Source organism: Trachurus trachurus (genome assembly GCF_905171665.1).
Source record: "Trachurus trachurus genome assembly, chromosome: 21".
NCBI classification, from domain to species: Eukaryota; Metazoa; Chordata; class Actinopteri; order Carangiformes; family Carangidae; genus Trachurus; species Trachurus trachurus.
This window is the reverse complement of record NC_139899.1, coordinates 15,923,933-15,945,207: the sequence shown is the minus strand read 5'-3', so window position 1 is coordinate 15,945,207 and position 21,275 is coordinate 15,923,933. Positions and strand designations below refer to the sequence as shown.

Below are 21,275 nucleotides of genomic sequence, written 5' to 3'. Positions count from 1 at the left end.
TTTTAAACTAGTAAGTCATTTAGAGCCTTAAGGAAAATTCTAGTTTGAGTATTTTGATTAGAAATTACAAGACACACAACACATGTTTGCTTGTTTCACTGTTTGACTGCTTTCTGTTTTCTCTCTCTTTCTTGTAGTTGAGGATCCTTTCCTGGTGGTTGTACGAGACAGTATCATTTATGGAATTTCCTTGAATCCAGATGACAAGAGTAATGATGCTATGGTCCCTGTTGCTGGGCTTCTGAACGGCTATGATGTTGACTTTGATGACAAAGAGCAGACCATATACTGGGTGGAGCACCCGGTAAGTTAGTGTCCAAAAACACTATTTCTCATTTCCTAGCTCTTAGTCTAGTTTCATAACATGCAACAGTAGACAGGGAAGTTATTTGTTGGGCAGAGACTTGTGCTACAATAAAATAAATACTGGTACATATCATGTAACTATGGACGTCAGAACTTAATTAAAAACTTTTGGTAAAAGACATAACAGTAAAAAAATGCATCAAAACATGATATTGAAATCAGTCTGTCTTCCTCTCCTCACTAGGGTGAGATCCACAGGGTGAAATCCGACGGTACTAACAGGACAGAGTTTGCCCCTGCTGCCATCCTCGGCTCTCCCGTCGGCCTCGCCTTGGACTGGTTAACAGAGAACCTGTACTACACCAATCCAGCCACACAGTCGATTGAGGTGAGGCAGATAATACTTTGCCCTGTGTTGTTGTTGTTGTTTTTTAACAGTAATTACTGGCTTCCCACGGCATCATTCCAATCAATCTTTTATTGTTATTAGTTACAATAGCAAAAATATGGGATAAAGTGTATTTAATGGTGTGTCACAGCAAATTTATGCCGAACAATAAATGCATCTGTTTGTGTTTGTGCCCGGTCAGGTTTTGAAGTTGAGAGGGGAGGTACAGTACCGGAAAACTCTAATTACAAATAACGGCTCTCCAACTGGCGCTGGCAATCCTGTTGGCATTGCACTGGACCCAGCACGTGGGTAAGCCCCATTTAACACAGTCCTGGCACCGTCCCTCATCCCCACAGCTACTGAGCCCTAACAGCCCCCTCATCGCCACCTGCTCTGCCTCTAGAGAGAACTTGACCAGTGTTACTGAATACCACACTGCACTCTCAGACCCCAGCACTGTACAATAAAGCACAATCAAGCAACAATCAAATGATTCATAAAAAGATCCATTTTCATTATCCTTTGAAAACATTGCAATTCATTTTCAGCTCACTTATTTTGGTTCATGACCTCATCACTGAGAAACTTTCTCTAACTTACTGAACATTTTTGAAAAGCCACTGTATAACCCAACAGAGACAGCAGATCCGTGACTCAACTGAAAACAATTTTGTGTGTCTTTGAAGCAAACTCTACTGGACAGATCAGGGAACAGAGAGTGGCATTCCTGCCAAGGTGGCATCTGCAGACATGGACGGCTTAAACCCTGTCACACTGTTCACCAACAACCTCGATCACATTGAGTTCCTCACCATAGACATCCAAGAAAATAAGCTTTACTGGGCTGTAACAAGCACTGGCATGGTGGGTCTTCACCTTTGGTTCATTCTCAAATGTTTTCACAAGTATACCGTACTATACAATGATATTTACCTTAATATTGATGTAGGTAATGAATTTTACTTCCTGCCTGGACAGATTGAACGTGGTGATCCAGATGGGGCTAACCGCATCACCATAGTGACAGGCCTGTCTCACCCCTGGGGGGTGGCTGTCCATCAACACTACCTCTACTTCACCGACCGCGACTTCGAGGTCATAGAGCGTGTGGACAAGTCCACAGGTGCCAACAAGGTTGTGCTGCGAGACAACGTTTCTGGTCTCAGGGTTCTGAAAGTGCATTACAGAGAGAGTGAGTAACGCAAGGAAACGTCATCAAAGAAGTTACACACAGATCTCGTTCACTGTCCTCTGTTGTTTGGTTAGTTCGTCTCACTGTGTTCTCTCCACGACCTCAGCCTCTGCAGGTACTTCCAACGGCTGCACCAACAATGTTGGAGCGTGTGAGCAGCTGTGCCTGCCCCGGCCGCAGGGTCTCTTCACGTGTGCGTGTGCCACAGGTTTTAAACTCCACGCTGACAACAGGACCTGTGCTCCCTACCAGTCCTACGTTGTCATCTCTACCTTGTCTGCAATTAAGGGCTTCAGTCTAGAAGGGTCGGACCACTCTGAGGCCATGGTGCCTGTGGCTGGGAGAGGTCAGTGATTATCTTATATACTGTATTATTAACAATGATAAAGTTACAGTGGCTCTAAAATGCTGATTAACTCTGTCTGAAATTGCACTGGTGAACAGAATAACAGACTTACTGAGCAACTGAAAATCAACAGTTCATGACCTTTTATCCTGTTATCCTCTTTCAGGACGTAATGCTTTACACATTGATGTACACATGGCCTCTGGCTTTATCTACTGGTGTGACTTCAGCAGCACCGTGGCGATTCAGAACGGGGTCAGACGCATTAAGCCAGATGGCTCAGGATTACGTAGCATTGTGACATCTGGAATAGGACGCAACGGGATACGAGGCATTGCTGTGGACTGGGCTGCAGGTATGCTGGTGTTTGTTTTAATTACAAATGTGTAATAACGTCAACAAACAACAGCAAATGATATCTGTTCATGTGGTGCTCTCTGTGATGCATCTTGAAATTCACATACGTTTGGTGAAAGGAGAGGAGATTTAAATAGCTAGTTGAGTAAAAAAAAAAGATACTACATCTACAGGCAGGAAAATCTGTATGCTTCTTTCCTATGTGTAACTGCAACACTGTAACTGAAGATACGACAAAAGATCTGTATCATCTATCATAGTTTACAGTTTGTGACTGATAATCTCATATTCTTGATGATGTACCAATATGTGATGCCACTGACACTAAGCTTCCTGGGTTCTGTCCTCAGGGAACTTGTATTTCACCAATGCTTTCCTGACTGAGACGTACGTGGAGGTGCTCCGGCTGAACACCACTTTCCGCAGGGTGCTCCTGAAGACTCAAGTGGACATGCCGCGCCACATTGTTGTAGACCCCAGAAACAGGTACTTGTTCTGGGCCGATTATGGTCAGAACCCAAAAATCGAGCGAGCGCTGTTGGATGGAACCAATCGCACAGTTTTAGTATCATCTGGCATTATCACTCCACGAGGTCTGGCTCTGGATTGGCAAACCGGCTATGTCTACTGGGTGGATGACTCCCTGGATATGATTGCCCGAGTGAACCCTCAAGGAGGGGAGACAGAGATAGTCAGGTATGGCAGCCGCTACCCAACGCCTTACGGAATCACAGTGTTTGAGAGTAGCATCATTTGGGTGGACAGAAACCTCAAGAAGGTTTTTCAAGCGAGCAAAGAGCCTGGTAGCACAGAGCAGCCTGTTGTCATCAGAGACAACGTCAACATGCTGAGAGATGTCACCATCTTCGACCAGCGCACCCAACCCGTCGCTGCTCAGGAGCTCAACTACAACCCCTGCATAGAGGCCAATGGAGGCTGCGCCCATTTCTGCTTCGCCCTTCCAGGTTCTGGCACAAGCAACCAGAACAAGAAGTGCAGCTGCGCTTTTGGGAATCTCGCAGCAGATAATGAAAACTGTGTCGTGTCAAGGGACGATTATCTCATCTACACGACCGAAAGCACCGTGCGCAGCCTGCGCCTCGACCCTGACGACCATGCATTGCCTTTCCCTGTGGTCAATGTGCCACGGACTTCGGTGGCACTGGATTTCGACCTCACAGATAGGAGGATCTACTTCACGCAGAGCTCAGGTGCAGGAGCAAGCAAGATCAGCTACATCAGCCTGTCCGCTCCCACCTCAGCACCTGTAGTGGTGGCTTCAGGTAGGAGTTGAACTCACACTTTTAGCTGTGTTAGGCGTTATATGGATGTCGGATCAGCGATATTACTAATGTTTTGTGCTCTGCTCTCTGTTTTTCCAGATCTCGGGGCTCCTGATGGTGTGGCTTATGACTGGATAAACAGAAGAATTTACTACAGTGACTATGTTAACCAGAGCATCAGCTCCATGTCTGTGGACGGCTCTCAGAGGACGATCATTGCCCATGTGTCTAGACCAAGGGCCATCATGTTGGATCCCTGCAGGGGGTGAGACTAACACAGCATACAATCTCTTTGATCATTAGATTAAACTGGGATTTAGAATTAAATACCTCATGGATGGTTAAGGGCACCCACCAGCCGGGGATCTTTACAATTACATTTACTCAGATGACAGATGCTTTTATCCAAAACCTCTTAAAACTGAAGGGCATCAGTAAACCTTTGTTACATGTCAATCTCCATCTCTCTCTCTCTCTCTCTCTAACCCTAACCCTTACCCTTTTTTTTCCTGTCACCTTATGTCCTGTCCACTTTGAATCAAGGTGTAAAATAGTTTACAGAGGAAACTTAAAGAAATAAATGCTTCCTTGTTTTATAGGTACATGTATTGGACAGACTGGGGAACCCATGCAAAGATTGAGCGTGCCACCTTAGGCGGAAATTTCCGAACCGAGGTTGTGAACAGCAGCCTTGTGTGGCCCAATGGACTCACCCTGGACTATGAGGAAGAGAGGCTGTATTGGGCGGACGCCAGCTTGTAAGATCAGAAAAATTCCACTCCTGAAATATGCACGAAATATGTACTTAGTTGTGTTTATTATATCGTCTTCATATTCTTAAGCTGACTAACTGTTTTATATTTTTGCTCTACAATCAGGCAGAAGATCGAGCGATCCTCCCTCACGGGGGCCAATCGGGAAGTCATTGTCAGCACAGCCATATACCCCTTCGCTATGACCATGTTTGGCCAGTTCATCTACTGGACTGACTGGAACACACGCAGCATCTATCGCGCCAACAAGCACGATGGGTCGGATATGAGGGTCATGATCCAGAACCTTCCTTCTCGGCCAATGGACATCCATGTTCTGGCCAGCAGGAAGCAGCAGCAGTGCGACAGCCCCTGCCAACAGTTTAATGGAGGCTGCAGCCACATCTGTACCCCAGGTACACACAGTTTGTCATTGTCAAATCAACATGATATTATTTTTAGTGCAGTAATTTAAACAATCCACCTAAATGTATAAACTGCTAAAAAAAAAAAATCTTGTCAGGACCCAATGGAGCTGAGTGCCAGTGTCCGTCTGAGGGTCGCTGGTACCTGGCGGACAACAAGCACTGTATCCCTGATAATGGGACTCGCTGCCAGCAGGGCCAGTTTACCTGCATGAACGGCCGTTGTATTCGTGCTCAGTGGAAATGTGACAATGACGACGACTGTGGAGACGGCAGCGATGAGTTGGAGAGAGTCTGTGGTAGGGACCTTCTCTTTGCTGCGCTGCTTACCCGTGTTTCTACTTCATTTTATTTTCAATTGATTCATCCAAAATTCTCTATTGATTGATAGTAACAGTAGCTCTCATAGAAGGCGTGATCTGAACCAGAACTTTCCTCTCTTTTCTATTAAACCCAAGTCTATTTCTTGTACCTTCACTAACACTAACTAAGCTTTTTTGTTCTAATCAATTCTCTCTTAGGCTCTAAACCTGACTTCAACTTTGTTGGTGTGTATGTTTGCAATTAAATTTCCATTAACATGCTCCCTCTCTCTAAGTGTAACACAAATCAACACTAACACATGAATCAATGTGCTTGTATCTTTGCATGCAGTCCCACAGGTGCTGTCATCCTTTATTGCATTGTCAGGTAAAATGAGTGTCTGCTGCATCTATGCATCATCCCACTTTCTCCTGACCGTGCTCTCTAGTGGCTTTCTCTTTCCTGACCTGTTCTTGATTCTGATTGGCAGCCTTCCACACCTGTGAGCCCACGGTGTTCACCTGTGGCAACGGGCGTTGCGTACCCTACCACTATCGCTGCGACCACTATGACGACTGTGGAGATAATAGTGACGAGGAGGGCTGTCTCTTCAGGCCGTGTGACCCCAACACGGAGTTCACCTGCAACAATGGGCGCTGTATTGCAAAGGACTATGTTTGCAATGGCATCAACAACTGCTACGACAACGGCACCTCGGATGAACAAAACTGCCGTAAGTTTGTCATAAATTAAACAGAGGTAAATCTTCAGCTGAAAAATGATTGCCTGTAGTGAATATTGTCTAATTGTAATCATCACAGCGGAGAGAACGTGCCAGCCAGAGCACACAAAATGCCAGTCCACCAACATCTGTATCCCACGTTCATACCTGTGTGATGGAGATAATGACTGTGGGGACATGAGTGACGAAAGCCCGACACACTGTGGTGAGAACATTATGTTTTTCCTGTTTCTCTGATACTAATTTAGTTATGGCCTGAACAGGCATTTTTTTGTTCGGAGACATCATACCAGAAACTGCACAGGTGTTAGTAATAACTGTAATCATCGTCGCATGCAGTTGTAGTGTGCCAGGGTCCTGCTTTTGTGAATGGCTCACACAGAACAAAGCCTTCGTTAATGTTACGAGTAACACCTGTGTTATTCCTGCTAGTGTACATCAGTGTCACTCCTTTGTTCACTCAATCTGTATTCCCGACATAATTAACACCAAATAGCTTTCACTGGGAGTTAGATCAATGGATCGATAATGCAGAGAGATTTTGGTCATAGTCTTGTATGTTAAAGGAAATAGCATTACATCATATCGCCCCTCACATTCATCAGAACAGGATTCATTTAGTTAAAAATATTTTGGATTTACCCCACAGCGGTCTGTAATCAGAAGTAATTTTGAACATTACATATTGCAGTGTCTTTAACTCAACTTAAATTTACAAATTTTACTGGCCTCAACTTATTAGAAATAACTGAACCTCAGTGTTGTCCTTCACTTGTAAGTCGCTAAAGCATCTCCCAGATGAATAAATATAGATGTGTGAATATGAGAAAAAAAGAGTCAGGATGTTTGCCTTGTCCCCACGTCCTCCAAGTGACCTCATGCCTTTTTGCATCCTCTGCATAGCTGCATCCACATGTTCCCAGACTGAGTTCCGTTGCTCCAGCGGACGCTGCATCCCCTCCCACTGGTACTGTGATGGAGGCGCTGACTGTGCCGACGGCTCTGATGAGCCCCTCTCCTGCAGTGAGTGTCCCACAACTCTCTCACCCCCAAAAACGGGACCTGTTGCCTTTGTGTGTCCGCCCCCCGCATGCCATTATCAGCTGCTCGGTTATTGTGTGTCTGTGTCTGTCGGCCAATCTGCATCTGTGAGCTGGGTGTGAGTGCTGTGAGTGATGCGGCGAGGAGTGCGAGTCACTGGTGTATTTCTTTGTTGACGATGTGGTCAGTCAGGCCTCCTATTGTGTGTTGCATTCCTCTGTGGTGACGCCCATCAGTGTCCTCTGACAAACAGCACCTCCCCCTCCCTTTGTCCACCAGGGGTTACAGAGCCTCACTTTGGCTTTTGTTTAGACAGCTCACCATGCATGGGAATGTGGGGCTGCCATGACTATTTTGAAAGCTTTGCCAGTGTTGTATTGTGCCTTCTTTATCAGCTGCAAAGCAGTGGGGGGAAGTACTTGAGATAAGTGGTAATTACAAAAGGGTAAAGTTTTTTTTTTTAAGGATTTGCATTAATATTGGATGTAAGTCAGTTGTCATACATTACACAGTGGCAACAATTTATTTGTTTGTTTGTTTATTGTCGATATTAGACTGTTGGCAGTGCAGCGATATGGTCAACAGTCTAATGTTATATGTTTTGTCTCTGCAGCCACACAACTCAGGACCTGCAACACAGACCAGTTCCGTTGTGACGATGGCAGGTGTATTGCCTCATCCTGGATCTGTGATGGTGACAATGACTGCGGTGACATGAGTGACGAAGACCAGAGGCACAACTGTGGTATGCATCCTTTCATCGCCACTTCTGTTATTTTGCACTTCTCCCTCATTTTCTCTGTGTTTTTCCATCCTCTTGTGCATCTTCCCAGTGCTTCATCTCCTCCCCTCGTAGGACATCCTCTTGTTTCCTACCACTTTGCCCCCCCCCTGATTCCTTCATCCTGCCATTATTCAGGACTGTAATGGATTAGGATACACACCACTGGGGGAGTGTTATGGAGGAGACATTGGCAGTCACTTTCCAGCATCTTAGTCTCCTGTAGAAGGTCTCCAGTCCAAGGAGCTGACATTCCTGATTTCTCCTGCCTCACTCGTTACTTTGTGCATGTCTCCTTTCTCTGGCTTCCTGGCTCAGGGAGGATCAAGACTCTTATGTCTCACCAATGTGTGCTTTAACAGTAAGATGCCTGAAGCTATGGTTTTCAGTACGGCCTGAGCCCCTGTAGGAGACTCACTTCAAACAATGTGAATCAATCAGACTAGATGGATAAAGAATTTGAGGTCATGACTGTGTGTTTTGAAATACAGTTTGGAATGTTTGGCTTGCCAAAAATGCAGGTTGACATTTGGTCATCACTATCATTATTTAACTTCTTTTAAATCCCCCCCTGCCTGATTTTTGATTGATTTTGTTGGTTGTTGTTGTTGTTGTTTTTCTTCAGCCAATCGCACATGCTCAAGTTCAGAGTTCACCTGTGTGAACAACCAGCCACCGCAGAGGAAATGCATCCCGCGCGACTGGGTGTGTGATGGAGACGCAGACTGTGCAGATGCATTGGATGAGCATCAAAACTGCACACGCAGATCCTGTGGCGTCAATGAGTTCTCCTGTAGCAACGGCCTCTGCATACGGAGTTCCTACAGGTTTGAGAGAGGTTTTTATTCGGTGGCATGAATAGCGTCATCTGCCATCAGTGTCTCTGGAAATGGAGTTAATGTTTTGTGACCTGTCTTCTAAAAAACTCAGGTGTGATCGACGTAATGACTGCGGGGACAGCAGTGACGAGCAGGGCTGCACCTACACGGCCTGCCAGCAACACCAGTTCACCTGCCAGAACGGCCGCTGCGTGTCACACGACTTCGTCTGCGACGGGGACAACGACTGTGGTGATGAGTCTGATGAGCTGGAGCACATGTGCCACACACCAGCACCGACCTGCCCCCCGGGAGAGTTCAGATGTGACAATGGACACTGCATCTCCCTGGCCCAGGTGTGCGACAGGAACGACGACTGCTCCGACAACAGTGATGAGAAAGGATGCGGTGAGTGCGAAGAGAAATTGTGCTGTGGAAAAAAAAAAACTTTTGCCCCTTCAGCAGGTGGTGTGTGTCTGCAGTTGGGGTTTGCTCAGCTGGTACATGCTCCCTCTAGAGGAAATGTCAAAGAAGTGACAGGGGAGATTTTATGTACTTTGTAGATGGAGCATTTTTACTGCACAGATTACATTCAAAATTAAAAACTAGGGTTATATTATGTCTGGGAATCCCATATGTATAGTAAAAGGCAAGGCAAGGCAATTTTATTTGTATAGTCCATTTTTACAAGCAGCTTGTCTCAATAGCATCATTACAACATCATGAGGAAAAACAACCAATTAAACCCTTAACAACTGGATAAACCTCAGGCTGAGCAACAGAGGAGGGATCCCTCACCCACGACCGGCAGTTTACAACATGGAGTATGGAAAAATCAGAAAATGTGAAAAAAAAAGCTATTTAATAGTTAAAATAAAAACAAAAACACAAATGATATCACTTACTATCTTCTTAATGAGTATCTTATCCTGACAAAGTGTTGATATTAAAAAATCATCGTTGCTCTGATCCCTCTGTGACTGTAGGTATCAACGAGTGCACAGACCCATCCATCCATCACTGTGATCACAACTGCACCGACACACCCACCAGCTTCATCTGCACCTGTCGTCCCGGCTACCGCCTCATGTCTGACAGCGCGACGTGTGATGACATCAACGAGTGTGCAGAGACCCCGAGTGTTTGCAGCCAGGTCTGTGAGAACACCGTCGGCTCGTACGTGTGTAAGTGTGCACCGGGATTCCTGCGAGAGCCAGACGGCCGCAGCTGCCGTCAGAACAGCAACATCTCACCCTACCTCATCTTCAGCAACCGCTACTACCTGAGGAACCTGTCGACGGACGGGCAGGCCTACTCTCTGATCCTGCAGGGCCTGACCAGTGTGGTGGCCCTGGACTTTGATCGTGTTGACAAGCGCCTCTATTGGATTGACGTGAGCCGCCGAGTGATAGAGAGGATGTCGTTCAACGGCAGTAACAGAGAGGTGGTGGTCAATGGAGTTTTACACGGAGAGGGCCTTGCAGTTGACTGGATAGCAAGGAAACTCTACTGGGTGGACAGCTTCTTGGATTGTCTCAAAGTATCTGAACTGGATGGCCGATTTGTGAAGAAACTTGCTGAACACTGTGTGGATGACAATAGTACTTACTGCTTTGAAAACCCCAGAGCCCTTGTGTTGCATCCCAAATATGGGTGAGTACTGTATATGAATCAAATCTGGTAATAGACTGACATATTATCAAGGCTGGTGTTATTGCCTATATTCTCTATTTATCTCATTATGTCAGTGTCAGTGTCAGTAGATGTTGGAAGACATTTAGAGCATGTAGAGCAATTGTTGAAATAATAAGCAGTCTCTTAGTTGGAATTATTCTTCATGTTTGACTTGACTATATTGTCAATTTTGACATTGTTGATGTTTATGGAAACACTTTTTGTCTGGTCTTAAATCTGTCACTAACTACCAAGGAAAGAGCAATGTAAATTGTTTGTTTAAAAAAAAAAAACATTTTTTAGGAAGAATAGATCCAAAGTTCTGTAAAAAGTCAAAGACTTTTGTTGCAGTTAGTAACTTTCTAGGAAACGAAGAAAGAAGGAAGAAGGAAGTTAATAGTCAGCTATTATTAATTTATTATTGGATGACAATAATTTCTGGAATGATTAACAATTTATGGAAGTACCTACTGAAGTCTAATAATTACCATTATATAATAATATATAACATATGACATGAGGAAATATTATGTCCTCACATATATGTAGAAACCATGTGATATAATGTGATGTTTTTTTTGGGTTCTGTTAGATATGTATACTGGACAGACTGGGGAGACAAAGCCTTTATAGGGCGCGTTGGAATGGATGGAAATAACAAAGCAGCCATCATTACCACCAAGATAGAGTGGCCCAATGGGATCACGATTGACTACACCAACGACATGCTCTACTGGTCTGATGCCCATCTCAACTACATTGAGTAAGTACATTAGTTGAGAGATGACCACACTCTTTCAGCCTATAGTGCAGTGACCACTTTGAGGCTTTGACTTTTTTTTCCTTTTCTTTTTCTTCAGGTTCTCAGACCTGGATGGTCAACACAGACACACGGTGTATGATGGAAATTTGCCACACCCATTCGCCCTGACTGTGTTTGAGGACAGCGTGTACTGGACTGACTGGAACACACGCACGGTGGAGAAAGGCAACAAATACGATGGCTCAGGTCGTCAGGCCCTGACAAACACCACACACAGGCCATTCGACATCCATGTCTGCCATCCTTATAGACAGCCTATTGGTGAGTCAAATATCTCAGGATCTGATGGTCAGAATCCAACTTTTGCCAGCAAATAGTTTTTTTGTCCAACCAAAGTTGATTTAAGTCCAGGTATTTACTATTAGCTGAACAGTGCCTGGCCTGTGTTTGCCCAGCGGTTCTCTACTGAGATTTCCTGACTGTCATTGTCCCTTTGACAGTAAACAATCCCTGTGCGGTGAACAATGGAGGCTGCTCTCACCTGTGCCTGATCCGTCACGGGGGGCGAGCATACACCTGCGAGTGCCCCGATCATTTCCTGACCGTCCAGATAGGAGGCGTGACCCGATGCCTTCCCATGTGCACCAGCACCCAGTACAGATGTGCTAACAATGAACGGTCTGTCACTTATTCTTCAGTATGTGATGTGCATCATTTTAAAAATATGTTTTTTTTTATTATTGTGGAGATTGTTAGCTGCAGTGGTTTTGTTAATATTGTCATTCAAAATTAGGAAGACATTTCTCATAATTAGCTTTGCAGTTGCAAAAAACATTGCTGCTTTCAACATCGCATTATAAATGCATTATATTTTTTTATTATTATTTACTAGTGAAAGTGAAAATATTCTGATAGCAGCGTTTACATGGACTGTTAACTTTTTATGTCACTTCAAAACACTGAAGAATACAGTAGATACAGTACATTCTCTTTGAACCAAAAGAACAGCGCCACCTGCTGTTTCTTTGATGACATGTATTGTGCATACACAATGCAGCGATGGGGTCAGTAGAGACTCAAGATCTTCTTGGCAAGTGTGTTTGTAAATTCATGAGGTAATGAATTGATCGACATGCTACATGCCCACAGTTAGGTGCTGAAAGGACCTGAGTGCTCTGCTCTGGACAAATCGCTCATCTTTATTCCTACCTCAACAGTTGTATTCCTATCTGGTGGAAATGTGACGGTCAGAGGGACTGCAGAGATGGCTCAGATGAACCCTCCACCTGCCCGAATCGACACTGCAGACTCGGACAGTTTCAGTGCAACGATGGAAACTGCACGAGTCCACACTTCCTTTGCAACAGCAACCAGGATTGTCATGACGGCTCAGACGAAGACCCCGTGTTGTGTGGTAGGTTGTCTCATTTGCATTGTTATTCGGTGAAATATTATTTTATCTTTTGTGCCGCTCATATAGTTTTTTTTTTTTTTTTTTTTACAAGAAATTGTGTCTTTTTTTGACATTTCAATTTTTCTCATGGCTTCATTGTGAATGTGTTTTTTCTCTAGCTACACATGAGTGCGAAAGCCACCAGTGGCAATGTGCAAATAAGCGTTGCATCCCAGAGTCGTGGCAGTGTGATGGTGAGGATGACTGTGGTGATCAGTCTGATGAAGACCCCGCCCACTGCTCCACCAGGACCTGTCGCCCTGGACAGTTCAAGTGTCGCAACGGACGCTGCATCCCTCAGAGCTGGAAATGCGATGTGGATGATGACTGTGGTGACAACTCTGATGAGCCATTAGAGGAGTGCAGTAAGTAAAATACAGTTTAGCAAATACAGCAAATACAGTTTACAGTCAGAACTGCACACATGTTCCCAGACTGAGAAGCTGCACCTCGAATCAGCAGCTGGATGGAGTGTGACTCTCCAAGGATTTTGATATTTCAAAAACTGCTCTACCCTCTGTCCTTATAGCCTGTCCTTGATAATGGTGTTTTCTCCACAGTGGGGCCAGCGTATCGATGTGACAACCACACAGAGTTTGACTGCAAGACCAACTACCGCTGTGTGCCCCTGTGGTCCGTTTGCAACGGCCACAATGACTGCAGAGACAACAGCGACGAGCAGGGCTGTGGTGAGTCTCTCTGACAAAACATCCAAATGAGGTCCTGTAATTTGAAGACTGTCTGTTATTATCACACTATTAGACCTCATGTTAAAGCTCTAGTGGTTGATTTAGTAATGTTTGGTGTTTACTGATGGTTAGATGACTCTGGAGGAGATTAAAAAAGAATTACAGTGTGGAAACATGTATTCAAAAAGTGAGTGAAGGGCAATTAGCCTCCTCCTCAGCCTCCTGTGGAACATTACATAGTGAGGTAGTGGGAGGTGCTGATGGAGAGGGTCTCACCACTCACCCTCCCCCACAATTTGCCACTCTCGGAGAGCACCACAGATATATGAGCTGTCCAGCGGTACGGGTGTACATGTATGTGAGTAGGTGTGTGTGTGTGTGTGTGTAGCTGCTCTGTCCTTGCGTGGGGTGCAGGGTTCATACAAGCCTCTTTGTAATTTGCTACAATCCAAACACACTCACCGCAGCCCTCCCGTGTCTTATCAGAGGCTCTCACTCCATTAGTGCCATGCCCGCGCTGGAGGGGAGATCCGTGCTAATCTTCCTGTAAGAATGTAGCTGTAGATGAGCCAGGTGGAGGGCTACGAGGGCAGGACTAGCTATCTCTGACCCCCAGCACTGTGTGGTAGAGACGGCTCAGACCAGCTCTGCTCCACTCCTCTCCCCTCTGTGCTTCTCATCTCCTGTAGTCTTATCCTCCACAGACACATACTGGAGAGAGGTCACCCATCTGTCTTAGGCATGCTCCTCTCCCTCCTCAGCAGCTATTGCAGTTTAATTAAAAAAACAAGATGCCTTTCATATCAAACTGACATTTTCATTATTAGTTAAAAGACCTAAATCTCGACTGTTGTGCAGCTGTTACTGATACATTTATCTGCGGGAACATCTCGTCTTTCCTCATCTCTGACGGTGCGTTGAAGAAAACAGTGATTGGATTTTTGTTCTTCAATTGGACATTTAAAGGTTATTATGTTATATCTTAGTGATAATGTATATCAATCAATCAATCAATCAATCAATCAAATTTGATTTGTATGGCCCTTTACAATAGCCGAAAGGTACCCAAAGTGCTTCAGTGCTGCAGGGTATAAAAGAAGTACATAAAATAGAACAGACAAAATGAGTACACCTAAAAACAGGAGTGCCCTCGTCAGAATTGAATGCCAATCTAAAAAAGTGGGTCTTCAGCTTCGATTTAAAAAGGCTGAGATCACTGTTCCACAGTCTGGGAGCAGCGACAGCAAAAGAACGGTCACCCCACTGTTTGTATCTCGACCTTGGGACCTCTAACAGAGGCGGACCCGAAGAACGCAGGGCTCTGCCGCAATCGCAGATAGTTAAAATCTCTGACAAGCAGGAGGGAGCCAGGCCATTAATGACGTTAAAAACAAACAACAGAAATCAATTCTAAAATGAACTGGAAGCCGGTGGAGTGACGACAGCACAGGGGTAATGTGTTCATGTCTGGACGTGCTTGTTAAAAATCGGGCAGCAGCGTTCTGTACAAGTTGGAGATGTGAAATTGAAGACTGGCCGAGGCCAGCGTAAAGGGCATTGCAGTAGTCCAATCTTGAACTGATGAATGCATGGATTGCCTTCTCGCGGCCCTGCCGACTGAGAAAAGGCTTCACTTTGGCCAAGAGACGGAGCTGAACTATATGAACTTTTTAAATATGCTCTAAGTTGTCACCTTATTAGTCCTGCTACAAATCCTTCCTGCTTAATGTAATCTTTTTGTAAAAACTGTGGTGTATGGTCAGGTTGTAGTTTGCAGTGCTGTTGGATTGTGTTGTGTTAATGCCATTTATGGCCTAAAAAAATAACAAGATCCTAAAAAAATTAAATCCTGAGTGCAAAAAATTGGTAGTGTACTATGTCAGTGTATCAGTGTCTAATGAGGAGTTTATGAAACCAGGCATTAGTAGTTTATATACAGTAGATTATACTCCTAAACTTGTTTTTTCCCCAAATATTTTATTGTAGGATCAGGTGTAACTGGAATTGCTAAAAACAGTCCCATCCTCTCGAGTCTTGCCTCATAGGAATTTTGCAATGCTATGGTAGAAGTATGGTTAATTTTTTTGTTACAAACCTTTCTTCCTCCTGAAAAAAGGGACGCAAAGGCCACATAGCCAATCTGTTTCACATTAAGTTAAAACCATACCACTGCACACAATGGTTTAAAAGAGCATCTTTATTCATGTGCCTGGCTCTTTTTCAGATGAATTGACCTGTGATCCTGATGGAGACTTCCGCTGTGACAACCACCGCTGCGTCCCACTTAGATGGAGGTGTGACGGGGACGATGACTGCGGGGACAACTCTGACGAACGCAGCTGCAGTGAGTGCTGTTATCACCGATAAAGTCTCTCTGTAGTGTTTGAGGGTTCAGTGTGAGCACTGACAGTTGTTTTGATGTGGCCTAAGTGTCTTTTAAGCAGGCTTATTATGGGACATCTGCTCAGTTTTATGTAAACTGCCCAAACGAAAAAGGGAGTTTGGATAACAAAGACTAGTCATGCTATGATTTAATCAGACAGCAGGAAGATTTTGTAAGAGGCTCGACACTTCTACCAACAGTGGAGTGCTGAGAGAGGTAGCCTTATCAGCTGCTGGAGAAACAGGCTGTCCTCAGAGTGTCAGAAAGAGGGAGTAAGGGAGTCTGTCGCCCCTTGCCCTGGAGAATTTAAACACGTCTGAGAACATGCCAGTTAATAGGGATAATGTAGCAGGTTAAATCATGGCGGTGCTGCTGCTCTTGTTGCTGTGGTGACGTGAACTTGGCTGCACATGTATTTTTTATGTCATAATATTGAAGAAAGTAATGCTAATATATTTTTGCAAGCCTAAGAAAGGTATTGAACAGAAGAGAGGCTTCAGGCTTCAAGTGTCTGACTAATGTGTTTCTAGTAAAACAACTACATAGTTGAGTTCTACGTTTCTCTAATTCTGCACTGAAATTCCTTGTTTTGATGTTTTCCCTCAGCTCCACGCGCATGCACAGAGAGCGAGTTTCGTTGTGATAATCTGCGCTGCATTCCCGACCGTTGGGTCTGTGACCATGACAACGACTGTGAGGACAACTCCGATGAAAGGGACTGTGGTAAGTGGAGGTTCTTTGTTTTGGCTCAGGCTCTGGCTGTTTGTCAGTAACAGAGGGCGGCACTAAACAAAGAAGCAATAAAACTTCAAGTTTTGAAGGCTAGTGCAGACAGACAGGACCAGCAGTAGGTATTTACTCAAAGAGTTTATTCATCTGGGGCAGCTGCAGGATTGGTTCCAAGTGGCACTGGCAGAGTGCAGATCACCTAAATGTTGTTATGAAATAAACAATATTATCCAAAGACTCCGGGATGTTATGATGTAGGAGCAAAGACGACATTCTGGGGATATAAGGTGATGTGAGACTAACTCTGTCTAACTGTCTTTTGTTCAACTAAAAGTATCTTTATTGTAAAATGTGTCCCAAATGATCATTGTTTGGCTGTGTTGCAGAGTTGCGGACTTGTCATCCTGGATACTTCCAGTGTGGTAGTGGACACTGTATCGCTGAGCGTTTCCAATGTGATGGCAACGCAGACTGCCTGGACTACACCGATGAGATGTCATGCCGTGAGTGGCACTCCTCTAATCTTTTACCTAATGCAGTTTCATTATGGTTGTGCTGATTGGATGTGAATCCAGATTTAGTTTGACAGAACGATTCTGACTTTCAGCGACCCGCTTTCCCAACGGCACATACTGCCCCCCCTTCCTGTTTGAGTGCAAAAACCACGTATGTGTTCAGCCTCAGTGGAAATGTGATGGAGACAATGACTGTGGAGACAATTCAGACGAGGAGCTTCACCTCTGCTGTGAGTAACATAAACACTCACAAGTCCAGCACTTATTGCATTTTGTCGAGTTCTCGAGAGTATACAGTACATGTCTCTCCCTCTGACTGTTTCTGTTCATCCACAGTGGACATCCAGTGTGAGACCCCGTTCCGTTTCCGCTGTGAAAACAACCGTTGCATCTACAGCCATGAGCTGTGTAACTCGGTTGACGACTGTGGTGACGGCTCTGATGAGAGACAGGAAAACTGTGAGTGTGGTGACGTCCCTGTGTTGCACTTACCTCCTTAAAATGCAGCTATATAAACTATTTCTGAGCATAATCAAATGCATCGACAGCTTCTCTTAAGTTGGTGTATCTCTCTCTCTCTCTCTTTCTCTAGGCCAAAGCCCCACACATGGCCCCTGCACAGATAATGAGTACAAATGCAGTAATGGACAATGCATCCCTCTAGAGTATGCCTGTGATGATTATGACGACTGTGGAGACCAGTCAGATGAGCTCGGCTGCCGTAAGTAGAAAAGTGTTTATTAGTTAAAAAAAAAAAAATCCAATGTATTGTTTCATTTCCCCAAACAGCCGATGATTTAAGTGTAATATACCAGCAAAATGAAAAATAAAATCCAGTCTAGTCATGGTGTGTATTTAGTGAGTTTCATGCAATGCTATTTTGGCTGTCCTGGCCAACTTAACTCATCAAACTAGCGGATAGAATAATAACAGCACATAATACAGTTGCCTTAATGAAGTTTAACTCTAATTGTGTGTTTTTTTATTTGCTGGTGTCAGACCATGGCAGTGGGCACGTGTGCAGTGACAACATCTGTGAACACAACTGTACCGACCTGACAGAGGGAGGCTTCCTCTGCTCCTGCAGGCCTGGCTACAAGCCCAGAGCAACAGAAAAACACACCTGTGAAGGTAAACAAGAGAGTCAGTCAGTCATGTACTCAGTTTAAACACCAAAACAAAAGTAGTTTTCTACCTTCAATTAATGTTTTCCTCTCAATTTTTTTTTTCAATTTCTCCTCCTCTTGGGTAAAGATGTGGATGAGTGTGAAGTGTATGGGACGTGTCCTCAGGAGTGCAAGAACACAAAGGGCAGCTACGAGTGCTTCTGTGCTGAGGGCTTTCACTCGTTTGGTGAGCCACATGGGACTGAGTGTGCTGCCCAGGGTAAGAGCTTGGCGTTCGTTCAAAAGAGAAAATTCTTTGCAAATGCTCTCTTTTATTTCTCATTAAAGCCAGACCCTGAATTGAAATTACTCACAGCTTTCACCACACCTCAATATCTATACAGGAAATGCACCGGTGCTGCTTTTGCCGGACAACGTTCGCATCCGACGCTTCAACCTGTCGTCCGAGGAGTATTCAGACTATGTGGACAACGCCGAGCACATTCAAGCCTTGGACTACCTGTGGGATCCAGAGGGACAAGGCCTCAGTAAGACCATTGCTGTAAAGTCTTTAATAGTGTGTGGTTACCGTTCATATACAAACAACAGATTTGGATGACCCTTATCCCCAAAATGTGCTGTAGGTATTGTATACTGGACAGTTCTGGGTCGAGGCTCTCAGTTCGGCTCCATCAAACGTGCCTATATGACCACATTCAACGATCACGGCAACAACCCAGTGAAAGAGGTGGACCTGAGCCTGAGATACATCGCTAATCCTGACGGCATTGCTGTGGACTGGGTTGGCGGGTAATTCACCAGGATTATGATTTATTATTTGTAAAGGTCTCTCAAAGTTTCTCTTATCTGCTCACGATGTGCTCATCAAACCTTTCTCAGGCACATTTATTGGACAGATTCAGGGACCAATCGAATTGAAGTGGCCAAATTGGATGGGCGGTACAGGAAGTGGTTGATCCACAATGACCTTGACCAGCCTGCTGCTATTGTTGTAAATCCATCACTGGGGTAGGAGGCTTATCTAATATTGAAAATCTGTCACTGACAAACTTTATTCCTTTAAGTTACATAAAGATTCTTTATCTCATGGTGAAAAATGTTTGTCATTTCTTCTGCATGGCAGAATGATGTACTGGACAGACTGGGGCAGGAAACCCAGAATAGAGTCAGCGTGGATGGACGGTCAACACAGAGAGGTGCTGGTGAAGGAGGAGGATCTGGGCTGGCCTACTGGACTGGCACTGGACTATGTGAATGGAAATAGGATCTACTGGTGCGACTCAAAAGAAAACATCATTGAATCGATGAAGCCTGACGGCACAGACAGGAAGATCGTCATATCAGGAGGTCAGAACACTAAGAGACAGTGCAGAGAGGGCACTGATACATTCAGACTTTTTATGTATTTGTCGATTAACAAGTAAGAGTATGAGATGCATGAAAGCCAAGGACTGTTTTTTTTTTCTTCAGATATTGGACATCCCTACAGTCTGGATGTCTTTGAGGGGCATGTGTATTGGACAACAAAAGAGAAAGGTGAAGTGTGGAAGACGAATAAGTTTGGGAAAGGAAACAAAGTCAAGGTTCTCACCATCAACCCCTGGCTGACTCAAGTTCGCATTTACCAGGAGCACCGGCACAACCTGTCAGGTCAGAGCACAGAAGGAATTCTTGTCATGTTTGTAAGTTAGTTAAGAAAGCAAATACCATACATGTTGTATGAGTTTTCAGTCTAACCTGTATTTAACCTGGAAGTACCGATATCTTGTTTTCAAGAGGATCTTGTCCTTGTAATGAGTTACAGTCAACATATGACAGATAAAACAGGTTGAGAATGTCACAATGCTCTTCTCATTCAACCAAATATATCAGTGTTTGTAATTCCTTGTGTTTTGTCCTCTTCAGTGCCGAACCCCTGTAAGAACGTGTGCAGCCACCTCTGTCTCCTCAGGCCTGGTGGGTACACCTGCACCTGCCCACAGGGCTCCTCTCAGGCCGATTTTGACTCCAACAAATGTGATGCAGGTAAACAACGACAGTCTGGCTGCATGTACAGACTATGGTCTTGTGTTACCTGTTGTGTTGCATCATCCTTTTACATTCATCAGCCCATTCTCCCCCACGTGCCTGGCTGCTCCCGTATGGTTTTTTGTGAGACTGTGATGTTGTTGTTTCTGATTCTGACTCTGTGTATGGCCGGCTTCTGCTCCTGCAGCCATTGAGGCACCTGTTGCAATGCCCCTTGCATGTAGATGCATGAATGGTGGAACCTGCTACACTGATGAAGGTGGTCTGCCCAAGTGCAAGTGAGTGTAGCTGCAGGTGCCATGTACACCAGCCAATGATTGTCCATCAGTCAAACCTTATCATTTCTAATCAATTTGTTTATATATACGTATATATTTTTAATATGCTGTTTTCCCATTAAGATTGACCCAAGTATTAAATATTTGTTGTGGTTATTTTGTTTAGATGTCCATACGGTTATGTGGGCAGCTTCTGTGAGATGGGGAAATCAAGGGGAGCTCCAGCTGGAACAGGTATGGTGCTTCTTCGATTATCTATCCTTTGATTTATTGATTCTCATTCAGAGCTCATAAATCCTCTTTAAGACTTACGTGATTTTTTAGAATGGAATAGTTTAAAGGTGATTTAAGAAAACAAAGGTACTCGCAACGAAGTCTGACGAAGAGCATATCCTTACTGCTCGAAACGTACGTCACAATAAATTTATACGCTGAGTCCTGCAGAGTTGCGAGTACCTTTGTTTTCTTTAATTTGCTTATTGTTTGCACTCAGCACCTGCCCTTGTTGGAGTGATGTGCGTGTCTACTTTGGTTTTTTCTATAGTTTAAAGGTGACTAAATAACAATCTGAGGGAGTCCTTCACACATGCACTGGTTGACGTGTGGGAGCTGCTGCACACTAACGGTCATGATCTGCTAGCTTTACTGACATTGATCAAGGCCAAAAGTGATGAAGTCAGTCTTCTTGTTTATCTTACCAGCGGCTGTTCCAGGCAACAGCGTAGAAAACAGTCTGGATCAGCACAAACTGAAGATGTTGACTGGCCAACACAGTTTTGCTCAATAAATACAACAGCTGATCACTGTTTAACTTCAGCAACAGGTCATCCAGAGGTCATTAACAGTGTGAGACAAGTCAGCAATAATATCACTGGGAATGTTTGAGGACAGCTCTTTGT

The 21,275-nt window shown here is 44.5% G+C and overlaps 1 protein-coding gene across 2 annotated transcripts in view; it reads left to right on the top strand.

Moving 5' to 3' along the window:
* lrp2a (low density lipoprotein receptor-related protein 2a) overlaps positions 1-21,275 on the top strand; it is a 44,958-nt gene that overhangs the window by 21,017 nt on the left and 2,666 nt on the right. For both annotated transcript variants that reach the window (XM_083997352.1, XM_083997351.1), the window contains 41 exons: positions 138-304; positions 551-694; positions 897-1,006; positions 1,384-1,561; positions 1,676-1,889; positions 1,996-2,235; positions 2,402-2,590; positions 2,943-3,875; positions 3,975-4,140; positions 4,475-4,633; positions 4,754-5,043; positions 5,151-5,351; positions 5,846-6,088; positions 6,177-6,302; positions 7,001-7,120; positions 7,752-7,883; positions 8,545-8,746; positions 8,850-9,145; positions 9,724-10,390; positions 11,004-11,174; positions 11,272-11,495; positions 11,675-11,852; positions 12,392-12,588; positions 12,747-12,992; positions 13,188-13,316; positions 15,541-15,660; positions 16,306-16,422; positions 16,815-16,931; positions 17,036-17,173; positions 17,280-17,402; positions 17,536-17,664; positions 17,943-18,074; positions 18,198-18,329; positions 18,454-18,597; positions 18,694-18,859; positions 18,950-19,078; positions 19,194-19,417; positions 19,541-19,720; positions 19,976-20,095; positions 20,286-20,376; positions 20,543-20,610. In XM_083997352.1, the coding sequence (XP_083853478.1) occupies positions 138-304; positions 551-694; positions 897-1,006; positions 1,384-1,561; positions 1,676-1,889; positions 1,996-2,235; positions 2,402-2,590; positions 2,943-3,875; positions 3,975-4,140; positions 4,475-4,633; positions 4,754-5,043; positions 5,151-5,351; positions 5,846-6,088; positions 6,177-6,302; positions 7,001-7,120; positions 7,752-7,883; positions 8,545-8,746; positions 8,850-9,145; positions 9,724-10,390; positions 11,004-11,174; positions 11,272-11,495; positions 11,675-11,852; positions 12,392-12,588; positions 12,747-12,992; positions 13,188-13,316; positions 15,541-15,660; positions 16,306-16,422; positions 16,815-16,931; positions 17,036-17,173; positions 17,280-17,402; positions 17,536-17,664; positions 17,943-18,074; positions 18,198-18,329; positions 18,454-18,597; positions 18,694-18,859; positions 18,950-19,078; positions 19,194-19,417; positions 19,541-19,720; positions 19,976-20,095; positions 20,286-20,376; positions 20,543-20,610 (8,052 nt within the window). The remainder of the gene's footprint in view (positions 1-137; positions 305-550; positions 695-896; positions 1,007-1,383; positions 1,562-1,675; positions 1,890-1,995; positions 2,236-2,401; positions 2,591-2,942; positions 3,876-3,974; positions 4,141-4,474; positions 4,634-4,753; positions 5,044-5,150; positions 5,352-5,845; positions 6,089-6,176; positions 6,303-7,000; positions 7,121-7,751; positions 7,884-8,544; positions 8,747-8,849; positions 9,146-9,723; positions 10,391-11,003; positions 11,175-11,271; positions 11,496-11,674; positions 11,853-12,391; positions 12,589-12,746; positions 12,993-13,187; positions 13,317-15,540; positions 15,661-16,305; positions 16,423-16,814; positions 16,932-17,035; positions 17,174-17,279; positions 17,403-17,535; positions 17,665-17,942; positions 18,075-18,197; positions 18,330-18,453; positions 18,598-18,693; positions 18,860-18,949; positions 19,079-19,193; positions 19,418-19,540; positions 19,721-19,975; positions 20,096-20,285; positions 20,377-20,542; positions 20,611-21,275) is intronic.